General features: G+C 39.5%; 1 protein-coding gene across 1 annotated transcript; it reads left to right on the top strand.

Moving 5' to 3' along the window:
* The first annotated feature begins 524 nt into the window (after positions 1-524).
* On the top strand, positions 525-11748 carry hcrtr2 (hypocretin (orexin) receptor 2). Its single transcript, XM_027023815.2, is given in 10 exon segments — positions 525-741; positions 7635-7819; positions 9011-9113; positions 9116-9253; positions 9848-9962; positions 10240-10288; positions 10291-10475; positions 10950-11071; positions 11584-11641; positions 11643-11748. Coding segments are annotated over 10 exon segments (1278 nt in total).

Below are 11748 nucleotides of genomic sequence, written 5' to 3'. Positions count from 1 at the left end.
TTGCAATAAATTGCAAATTTCAATGATTCATTCACAACCTTAGGTTGTTAATCTTTTCTACAGTAGACAGAGGGAATGTAACTATTCTAATCTATTATAATCTATACAACAGTATTTTCTTCATAGAAAAAACTAACAATTTCATGAAACTGGAAGTTTAAATAATTTCAATGCACACCTTAAAAAAAATTGCAGTATCTAATAACCTCTACACTGCCCTAGTACCCCGTACAGAAATCCTGCAAATCATACTTGTATGCATACTCGTATGCTTTTGACAGCTCATTTAGTCATAATAGTTACAAGATCCTAATGAAGTTGGACTTTGGAAATATCAAAGAGGATTGCTGTGCAGTTTTTAACGCGATCATCACCGCTGGCAACTAATTGGTTAAACCGAATGTCTCCCAGCACTTAATGGCGCAGTCGAGCTCTCGATTTAAGACTCTCGAAAAACCATTCGCCTAGCAGTCATCCAAGACGCGATGCTTTGGACGGTTAGCGACAGCACCGTCGGTCAAAACATGTCTGGAATTACTGATAATTACGGTTGCAGCGATTGTTTAACATTAGGGCGTCATCTGAACTCAACGGAAAGTTACACGTATTCTCATGTTGAAGAAGGTGATGAACTTTTGAAGTACATATGGAGAGAATACTTGTATCCAAAACAGTATGAGTGGGTTTTAATAGCCGGATATATTATTGTTTTCCTGCTCTCTTTGGTTGGGAACACATTAGGTAAGTTTTCTGTGCGCACATATTTGGAAGTGAACGCACATACCGATTTAGTGTGGATTTAGTATCTTTACTGATGCCTGTCTATCATTTTCAGCGCCAGAATATTCCGATATTATTCTCCGCTCCTCTGCTTTTTTCATCTTCTTCTTCTTTTTTTTTTTTTTTTTTTTTTTTTTTTTTTAATCTCCCTTTCTGTTTTAACATTTTTAAGGTCAGCGAAAAATGTATATATATACATATTATAAAGGGGAATAAATTTTAATCTAGTGAAATTAGTTTTGCATTTGCAATTGAATTACTTTCATAAAACTAAGAGCGTAATTGTGCATTAGACTTCACCACAATCTGCAATACACAAACGCAGTGGGAATTTCATTCTGTTTGCACATATGTGACATTCACATCCACCTGGTGTACTAAACTAAATCTAATCTACCACAGTTTCTTGTTACACATGCAACACGATTCTGCTGTTTTGCCTCTCCAGCACAATATCTTAAAATTTTAAACAAAGCTGAGATTATGAGTTCAAAACCTTATTTAAAAAAAGCTTTGACAGCATAACTTTGTGGATATTTATATGAATACTGGAGTGAACTATATAGAGATCACAACCCAAAAAAACCCAACAAAAAACTAAATCACTGTCAAATTAATTACAGACTGTTTGGCAGGCTATACACGTCTTGACTGTTACAAAAGAACAAAACAAAAGAACATGCACAAAAACAAATTTGCAATGATAAAAATTGCTAAATATGCTAAATGGAAGATGATGGTGGTCTATTAATTGACACACAATTAAACAAGACTTGTTTAAGCTTTCAAATTTGAATGCAGAACAGAAAGGAAAAATCTCTTAAACATATAGCTTTGAGGGAAATAATTTTGAAGTTACTAAAATGCTCTAAGATTTCCAGCACTCCTCACTAAAGTGTATCTGCACAATTGACATTTTCAGCATCAAACCATCGCACATGCATCTGTAGGAACCCCAAATTGTTAAATCAGCTGAGTTAACCAACTGTGCTATGGATGATACTTGTGGTAATGTCCTAGCCCAAAAAGTAAATGTATTTATTATTGAAAAACACTTTGATTAGAGATGTACAATAAGCAATATTTACATTAATATAACAGCATAAAATAACTAAAGTATATTAGTATACTTGTCAACACCAGATCCCAATGCAGACTACAGTACCCAGCAGCCCGTTCGTCACCCACGTCAATGACGCGACCAATCGGAGGCGTTTAATTGGATCTGTGTCGCCAGAGTATTGAACTCACCTGTATGTCTTGATTACAAGTGTATATAAGAAGGTTTAAGACCCAAAGTATTGGTGACAGTTTATCTTAAAGTATGTTAGGTGGTGGTTTTGGATAGCCTTTCTGTGCATTGTACCTTGTTCTTGGGTTTCTGGTTTTTGTCTTTTTGTTGTAAACTGCTGCTATGTCTTTTGCATGTGTACTGAGCATGCCTTGTTGGTTGCACATCTGTCTTGTCTCCTATTTTATCTATGAATATTGGTCTATGTGTGTTCTCTGACTATAGGTCTGGATTATCCCTTTCTCAATAAATCATATTCATCTGCTCTTATCTACAAGTGTCTGATTCCAGTCTGTAGTGTTATTCATGCATTCACTCCATTGAAAAATACTTGAAATAAATATCTTTTCCAAGATGTGGCAAGTAACTGCACTGACTGATAATTTATGGAGTTGATCTTGGTTACTTTGGCTGAAACCCAGCATAGACCTGCTGAGTCACCAATCTTCTTAAGTTGCAAAGTGGGATTTGTTACAGGTTGGTGATCTCAAAGTAACTTGCTTTTGGAGCAAATGGCAAAAGCATGAAATATCCCCACTGCCTGTTTCTGTGCTTTACCTGAGGCACAGCCTGGCTTTGATGTGTGTTAGATTCTGTCCTGAGGCTCTGCAGAATGAACGAACAGTTATAGAGGCTGGTTCCATCAACCTGGTCCTTTGCGCTAGTGTTAATGATGCACTGACTGAAACAACATGGCATAAACTAGTGGAGAGAATCCAGATCAGTAGAAGATGTTAATTGGTTTCATGTGCATTAGTTAATGGAGTTGTGAGTGCCAGTTTTGTGCCTGCTTTTAAAGTTGCAGAGTCTTCTCAGATAGATTAGAGCCTTGGTGGGGAAAGGGGGTTGATTAGCAGTGGATCCTTTTAGATTAGCTTTTTTATATCATGGTGTTTATTTAATTTGCTCAAGATTATGCACTTTACCAAATAGTTGCCAAATAACAGCCTTATGACTTTTGACTTATGGGGTTTAAGATTATTCTAGAAAGTATAAACTGAGCTCTGACCTTTTTTCTCTTTGTTTAATTAGATTGAATATTTGTACTGATTTGTGATGTGTAAATGTTGTGTTTACATGTTTATATATTCTAGTCATGAGTTTACATTTATAAGCACTGTCTGTCTTTTCAGCAGGCTTATTTTACTCTCATCAATATGTGATCATGAATTTCTACAATATTTACCTCAATATAATAAAAACATCTGCCACATCTGTGACACGATAGCAGTTTAAGCATCAATTATGACTACTTCCATCTCTCTCTGAGACATTGAAGCACATTAAATCAAATGCACTCACATTGAATTTTCACTCATGTCAATTGCATAATTTTTGCATTTTGTGTTACCTCCTAAATTCATTCTCAGGCTACAACACTCTTGCCTTAAGGTTGCATTCCATAAGCCAGAAAAGATGCACTCTGCCACCCAAATGGTCTGGTATTCTGAAATGCAGTAACATCCCACTTCCAGGTTGCAGTGGGACTCTTCAGTTCCCTGGGTTTTCAAGCTAGAGTGATAAATTGTTTAGATTTATGAAATAATTAATTAATTTTAATTGAAAGAATTCATCATATAATGCAAATTGCATTAAGTCCCCAGCACCAAGACTGGAGTAGCTAGTTCAATTACCTTCACAAACCTCTATTTGAATTTAGATGATGCATTTTGTGACTGATGCTTTAGAGTAGTAGCTGTGAACCTATAAGGGTATGTTCATAATGATCATATGAATTTTAATGTGTATTCATTTATGGATAAATCTTTGGTTTCTGACATTTTATAAGCAAACAATGGCTACACCATTGCTCTAATTATAAAAAAAAGTATGTCAAAAATTTATGAGTAATAAAATTGGTAATTTATCAAAGGAGGATATTGTAGCATCAGCATTGAAAAACCAGGAAATTTCACTTTCATATCCAACTGAAATGCTCTTTTATTATAAAATTATTATAAATAAATATATAGATTAAACTGAGCTGGAGAGAGCCACATGGCATTCTGCGTGATCTTGCTGTGTTCTCTGCTCTCCCATTGGCTGACTCCCTACAGACCAATGTTGGATGCCACAATATTTAAGGTCAAATTATGCTCTTATCTCATCATTTATTTTAGTTTTATATCATTAAACACATGGGTGCATGCCATTCTCATAGTGCCTTCTCCACAGCTGCATTCCCTATCAGCCCTCTGCCTTGGCCAGCCATGGGGTGTGTACTCCTTAACACTGGGCACCCCAACAGTCTGTTTGGCATCCTGGCTGGCCATAGTCTCGCTTTCACAGTGCTGGTACTGGGTTAGCCAGTCACTATGGATCACGACAGTCTATCCCCCGATCAAGAACCACCTTTCCTAGGAACTGCTTCACCATGTAGGAACTGCTTCACCATGCATCATTTCTTGTGGCATAGGTTAAACAACCACACTCCCAGTTCATGCGAGATTGAATGACCCTGGTGAGTGCTAGCATTGCCTTGGTGTCTTCTGGTGAGCTGGGGCACAGATTGGAGGTGTCGGTGGAGTTCCTCTGTGTACCCGACTGATTCAAATTCCCTGGTGTATTCTGTTTTAAGTAAGAATAGTGGGCAAGGTGAGAGATAAATTGTAAATGTCTGTAAACACACCTGAAAAATGGTCTGTATATGTTTTAAGGAAGCATCAGGGGATTTCATCTGAACTGGTAGCTTTAACTGCCCTGAAGAGATGGCTTATGCCTTGCATGGCGATGAACAAAACTCTCAAGAGTCTGCACCTATAGTAGGGGCTTTCAGTGAGACATCAATATTATTGACCTCAGCACAGGTGTAGAATGCATTTAATTTGTCTGGAAGAGATGTAGGACAGACCTTTACAACACCAGATTTAATTTTAAAATCCATTATGGTTTGCAGTGCTTGCCAGAGACTCCACGTGTTGCCAGTGTTGAACTGTACCTCCACTTTGTCTCTGTATTTGCTCTTGGCTGATTTGGTAGGCCTACAGAGAATATAGCTGGCTCATATTCTTCCATATTTCCAGAGGCAAAGGCAGCCAATTGCAATTTATGGCTCTCTGGACACCAGAATTTATCCACTAACTCTGGTTGGGATAAAGCTGAATAGTTTTGTTCAGCACAACATCCTCTAAACACTTTTGAATAAATCCTGTGAAAGAATAAGTAAATTCATTCAAATTAGCAAATGTAGAATTAGAATTTCCCAGGCCATGTGATCAAAAAGGTCCTGGAGTGTACTATTTAATTGGTTTGTCCAGCACCGTATGTTCCTTGTGTTGGGTGGATCTTGCTTCATCTTCTGCCAAAAGGAGAGGAGCAGTAGGATGGCTGTATGAACTGATTTGCCAAATGAGTGACATAGCTGGGCTTTATAGGCATTCCAGAAGGGAGAACAAAATGGTTGAGTGTCTGGTCTCATTTTGTGTTACAGGAGGCTGGCTTGATTAAAGACCCCAACTACAATAAAAGCAGCCTCAGGGTTCATGCTTTCCTGATCATTTTGTGCCTTGTACAGTTCTTTAAGTGCTTTGTTAATGTTAACCTGCAGTAGAATGTAAACATTCAGTAAAATAACCGATGTAAACTTCCTCAGGCACTATTGTGGCTGACACTTAAGCATGAGGTTTTCCAGATCAAGGAGTGCAGGTGGTTCAGAGAGTTTGTGGATTGTGATTGTGATGATAGCAACAAGATTTGTTGATCATAATACACACTACACATCTTTTGCCCTTACTAGAGAGATGTTCAACAAAAAACAATTCCAGTTCTATGCCTCGGTCTGGTACCAGATTTCTGACAGCCAAGTTTTTGTAAGGCATATCATGTACTATCAGCTGCCAAACACAAATTAGTACACAAATTATGTACTAACAGCTAGCACATATGCTGCCTAGGCACCAGTTCCTCCCATACAGGATACAGCAGCCCATCGTGTATCCAGAGACTGTCCTAGCCTATGACTGTCCTAGCCTGTCCTAGCCTATATTAGTTGTGTCATCATGTATGCCAAACTCCTATCTTGCTACTATTATGTCCTGCTTGGAGCCATCATTCGGCCCAAGAGAGCTCTGCATCCTCCTCCTGGGAGCAACAGAACTCTTCACGACTCACAGCATCGAGCTTGGTGTCATTTGGGGTGACATTTGACGCAGCAGGACACCCCTCATCTGCCTCTGCTCTCTCCTCAAGACACTACAGTATGGGAATTCTTGGTTGGTGCATGGGCAGCAGAATAAGGCACTGGGGTTACTGTGTACACATCCAACATGGTGTTGGATGATGGTGTGATATTCTGCAATGCCACAATGCATCTCACTACCTGACCCTTGGGTTCTCTGAACTGCACGAGCCAAGTTAGCAAGGTGTGACTGGTATGCAGGACAAAAGGGAGGCCATAGAGGTAAGGGCAGAAATGATGTAACCCTGCCATGACACCCAACAGCTCTCTCCTTATGCAGAGTATGCAGAGAATCTCTCAGTACCTGTGAGAGGATGGTACCAATGTCCTTATCACTGGCTCTTGTATCCACGATCAACTTACCACCTGCCCTAGGATATGTTAGCATTGGTGCCCAGCATAGCCAACCACAGAGAGCAACAAATGCATGCTCAGCCTCTATATCCTACTGGAATGGAGCCTCCTTTGCTGTGAGCAGGCATAACAATGTGTCTCTGTTGGCAAACCTATGCACGAAACATCTGTACTATAAAATCAAGCACAGGAAGCTCTGCAGCTCACTAACATTTCATGGCATGGTCTGTACAAATCCATCAGCTCTGCTGCCAACATGCTTATCTGCTCTCCTGGTAGCCTCTATCTTTTTGGTATCAGCCACCTGACCAGTACCACTGCTGGTATCTGCCTGAAATGTCACTGGACAGCTGTAGTCAATGAAGCTAGGTCTTCAGGTTGCTCTGGCCTTTTGTCTCACCTTGCAAATGAGTCCTTGCCAAGACTGTACTAATATCTAACCTTCCCAAAAGAAAAATATTTTGGCAGAGGGTTAATCACAGTCAGCACCAAATACAATTAAGCATACTGGAGTGCTTTAACACTGACTGTAATCCCTGGCTGCCTGGGTTTGGTAAGGCCAGACAGAGAAAATCGCAAGGTCAACTGCACAGCCATCTTTTCTGTTGAGAACTATTTGCAATTTCTCGCCATCTGACTGCTGTTCACACATACAGTTCATATGCTAATGCAATATTATGTGTTAATATAATACTAACTAATTTGTTTGCCAATATTATATCTGAAATGGCCTGTTTATCTTGTATACTTCAATGAAATTTTTACTACTTTATATCTTTTACTCTTGAATTGGCAATGGCTACAGTCTGTCATTGCACATTTATACAATGCACATATAAATGTCCCTAAAATGTAAGCAGAAGGTAGACCATTCTAGTAAAGTGGGTATAATGTAGGTTGTGAGTACATATATTTTACAGATTTTATAGAATGCCACCCTGGAAAAGAGCACATTTCCAACTTATTGTACTGCAAATACTTTTTGGCAAATGTAAAAAATTATTGCATAAACTATTATTTGTTCTCTTTTAGTTTGCTTTACAGTATGGAAAAATGATAACATGCATACAGTAACCAACTACTTCATTGTGAACCTCTCCTTTCCTGATATCCTGGTCACTATAACATGCCTTCCTGCAAGTTTGGTAGTGGACATCACAGAAACATGTTTTTTTGGAGAAACGCTCTGCCGAATATTACCCTATTAATAGATAAGGGTTTGGGTGGAAAAGGTATGATTCCGGGGATCTTCAGTGCTCTGCTGGGATCACATACATGTGATAGACAAAATAAATAAGTCTCCTACATGAAAAAAGGACTTTAAAATCACAGTTTACCAAGGTACAGAGGTGAATCATACTGGGTGGAATGCTGGTATGTGTCAGTTGCAAAAGCTGGTACTCTGAAACAGAATTTTCAAGCAAATTGAGGCAGATGACTCATTGGCAAGGACTCATGTCCACAGAGGCTGAACAACCAGCGTTCAACCCAATGCGGCATCAGCCACAATTATTTATAGTGTCAAGGAAAGTAGCCTTGAAAATAGCAACAACATATTTCAAACAAGACAGAGTATATTCATAAGGCAAACAGTGTCTTATTACGATTGGTTTATTATTATTAATCTGTTTCAGTTATACCCATCCCTTACTGGTATTAACTCCTAAATTGGGATGTCATTTTATGGGACATGTTTTCTATCGATCAGTTCTCTTTCACAGTTTTGTTACTCAAACAGTCCCATGCTGCACAGTTTTTGTGCTCTAACATTTGGTACTGTCCAAAGAACAATAAAATATTCCAGATACAGGATTTAGAAGCACTAGCAGCAAATGGGCATGAAATGGGTATGAGCTCTTTAAATGTGCTGTTTCTAGAGAAAATCTGGTTCTGTTTACAGCTGTTTATCTCAGTCAAATGCCTTGTCAGTTTTCTTCAGATGAATTCCACACAACAAAATACTCAGCACCAACAGGGGCACTAGCAGTCTACCAGTCTAGGAGGCTGATGATATGTGAGATGAGATGTGATATCACATATTGCTCATAGAGCTGGCTGTTGAGTGTTGCGACAAAACACTGTGATCCTTGCTTTCCTGTGAAAGTGCAATGAGAACCAATTGCATTCTCAAAGGTTTCCAACTAGGAGTCCAGCTAACATGTTCCTCATAATTAGTATCCCTTAATTCAAACAAAGGTCTGACACTTACTTTAAAGTTCAATAAATCCTTCAGAGACATTATTATGAATATGAATCAATCTTGATTTATTGAGTAGTTTATGGATTTTAATTATGTTTAGGCACCACCACAATAAATATTTTTCTCCTTCTGAATATCTTTTTCTTCAATATGCTCCTTCCTACTTCTCCTTCCTTTTCCTACTTCCTGCTCTTTCACTGCTGTCCAGACAATCTCTGTGTCTGTCTCCGTGCTGACCCTCAGTCACATAGCACAGGATCGGAGGTATGCAATCTGCCACCCACTCAAGATCAAGAGCATGGTTAGAAGGGCCACAGAAGCATTGTCCTCATCTGGCTGGTGTCCTGCATCATCATGGTCCCGCAGGCAGTTGTCATAGAATGCAGCAGCCTGCTGCCTGAGCTGCTGCCCGAGCTCACCAACAAGACCATCCGTGATGAGCACTGGGGAGGTGAGTTTGTTTGACTGGAGGTTCTGCAAGGTTCAGTGACAATTTATACTTATTTTATTCTAAAACACTTTGATCTTTAAATGCTCCAGGAGCTCTTGATTAGCTCAAATGAGTTAAATTATGACATTAAATGGCATCTTGCATTTGTGCATGTGGTTTCTTCTTTCACCACTTTCCTCCCATGTTTACACTCAAAGTAAAAAAAGGGTTCAAGGTGCATGAAAGGTTTGTTTCCTTTAAAGTGCACTTAAGTGAGCACAGGGCTGATATCGGGGCTGCTGTATAAAAGTCCCATGGGACAGTCTTGGTCACATGAACTCTTAATGAGGGCCCCTATTGTTCTGCTCTTTACATGTTTTCCTTCCATTTATTTATTTCTTACTAACAGGTTTTTCCTGTAGAACCAGCAAATACTCATCTTATTCTCTCTTAATTGGTCAGATAAACTGCCCTTGCCATCAGTTCTTTCTTTGCCCTGCTTTCACCTCTGTCTACAGTAGTACACGTAAGATAGAACAGAAATGATGGCCTTCGCAGGTTTTTCTTTCATATACACATGTACCCTCCAAATGTAACTATTACTCTCTGTGGCAGATGAGATCTATCCCAAGGTCTACCACACCTGCTTCTTTATTGTCACTTATTTTGCCCCTTTGTGCCTAATGGTCCTGGCATACATACAAATCTGTCATAAGCTCTGGTGTCAGCAGGTAAAACACAGAACTCAATGATTTTCCCACTCATAATGACAAGCCTAAGCCAAAATCATACACTGAGCTTAGGACAACTCTTACACACACAAAAAAAAACCATAAGAACTTAACTTAAGTGTCATCTAATATTATAAATTGCACACTTGTATGAGGTCAGTACTCTTAGTGTTTGAATGGGATGGATGTATAATAGCTGTTGGACATTTCACACTGCCACTCTCACTGCTTGTGAAGCATTTTTAAGAGGATGAACTGTGATGATTTCTCTGGTAGGATTCCTGGAACGTCGTCGGTGCTGCAGCGAAAGTATCTGCGGTGCAGTGAAAGTCTCTGCGGTGTTCGACTCAGGCCACAGTCCCTGGTGAGTCAGTCAAGGTCAGGAAAAGCACAGTGTCGGCCCAAATAAAGCAGACAAGGACCAGGCGGAAAACAGCACGCATGCTGATTGTGGTACTCCTCTTCTTCACCATCTGTTATCTGCCCATTAGTGTCCTCAACGTCATGAAGAGGTACTTGAAATGCTTTAGCTCTTAAATTAAATTAAATTTTATAAAATGGTGACCGATCTGACTGATCTTGGATTGCATCATCATCACAGAAACATTCTCCTGTGACAAGCTATTAGGATTTGTGAGATTTAAAAAAATATTTGTATTTATTTTGAAAATACTGACAAAATTGCATTTGTTTTCTGGTATCAGGAAGTTAGTTACCAACAAACATACATAATTGTGAGTTCCTTTGGATAAAATTGTGCGGTAAATATGCAATTTGAAAATAGTGATGGATCAACTGTATGAAAAATGCTCACTATGGGATGCAAAGAAATTCCAACATAACTAGGGTAAAATTATTACAAAACTGTACTTTTTCAAAGAATGTCCGTAAGTGTACAAAGTGATTCTCTGTTTTGCCAGATCCATTCTGGGGTTGCAGCTGTCCTTGAATCTCTCTTCTGCTCTTGTGCGCCTGAACCTCTCCAGAGTGTTTGGTGGTTTCAAGAGCATGAGCGATAGAGAGATGGTGTATGCCTGGTTCACCTTTACCCACTGGCTTATATATGCCAACAGTGCGTCCAATCCAATCATCTACAACTTCCTCAGTGGTGAGCATGCAAGCCCATGCGCTGGCCACCCTCACTGTGAGATGTTTTCTCCATCTGCTGGACACAACAAGGCATCACTGAAGCGCTTACACACTAATCAGCACTGCCAGTCAAGCTTAAAAAGACTTCAAAGCATTTAAATGGCTATTGTTCATTGTTAATATTCCCATTTCACTCCCATTTCATTCCATTAGCCTACACAGAGGGAGATACATTGGTAGGTGACTATGCAGCTGCACTAGTGCAAACAAGCAGCAGCATGAGAAAGTTCTTATTTCAATCTACCAAGCCCAGTGGGCAATGTGAAGCATATTTCATAGACAGGTTGAACACAATCACTTTAGAAAGCAAGAACAATGATTTAAAAGCACAAAACAGTCACCTTTGTACTGAGCTGGCTATCAATCAAAAGAGAAAAAGCTGCTGTCAAGTATCATTCTTCAGGACTGACAGCTTTTTAAAGTAAGATGCAGCTTTGTGATCTTGGCTCCATTTTGCCCCTCTAAACACAGATAAATTTCAGGAGGAGTTCAAAGCAGCCATCACCTGTCAGTACTCAGGCAGAGGTGAAAAAAGAGTGGGTAATGGCCAAGATGAACACGGACAGCCACAAGTCCCTATCCACGCAAGTCAGCCATTTAGACAACGTGTCATGGCTCTCAGACCAGGCAGTGTAG

This window comes from Electrophorus electricus, chromosome 11, assembly GCF_013358815.1.
Source record: "Electrophorus electricus isolate fEleEle1 chromosome 11, fEleEle1.pri, whole genome shotgun sequence".
NCBI lineage: Eukaryota > Metazoa > Chordata > Actinopteri > Gymnotiformes > Gymnotidae > Electrophorus > Electrophorus electricus.
Note: the sequence above shows the minus strand (reverse complement) of the source record. Positions and strands in the feature narration are given on the sequence as shown.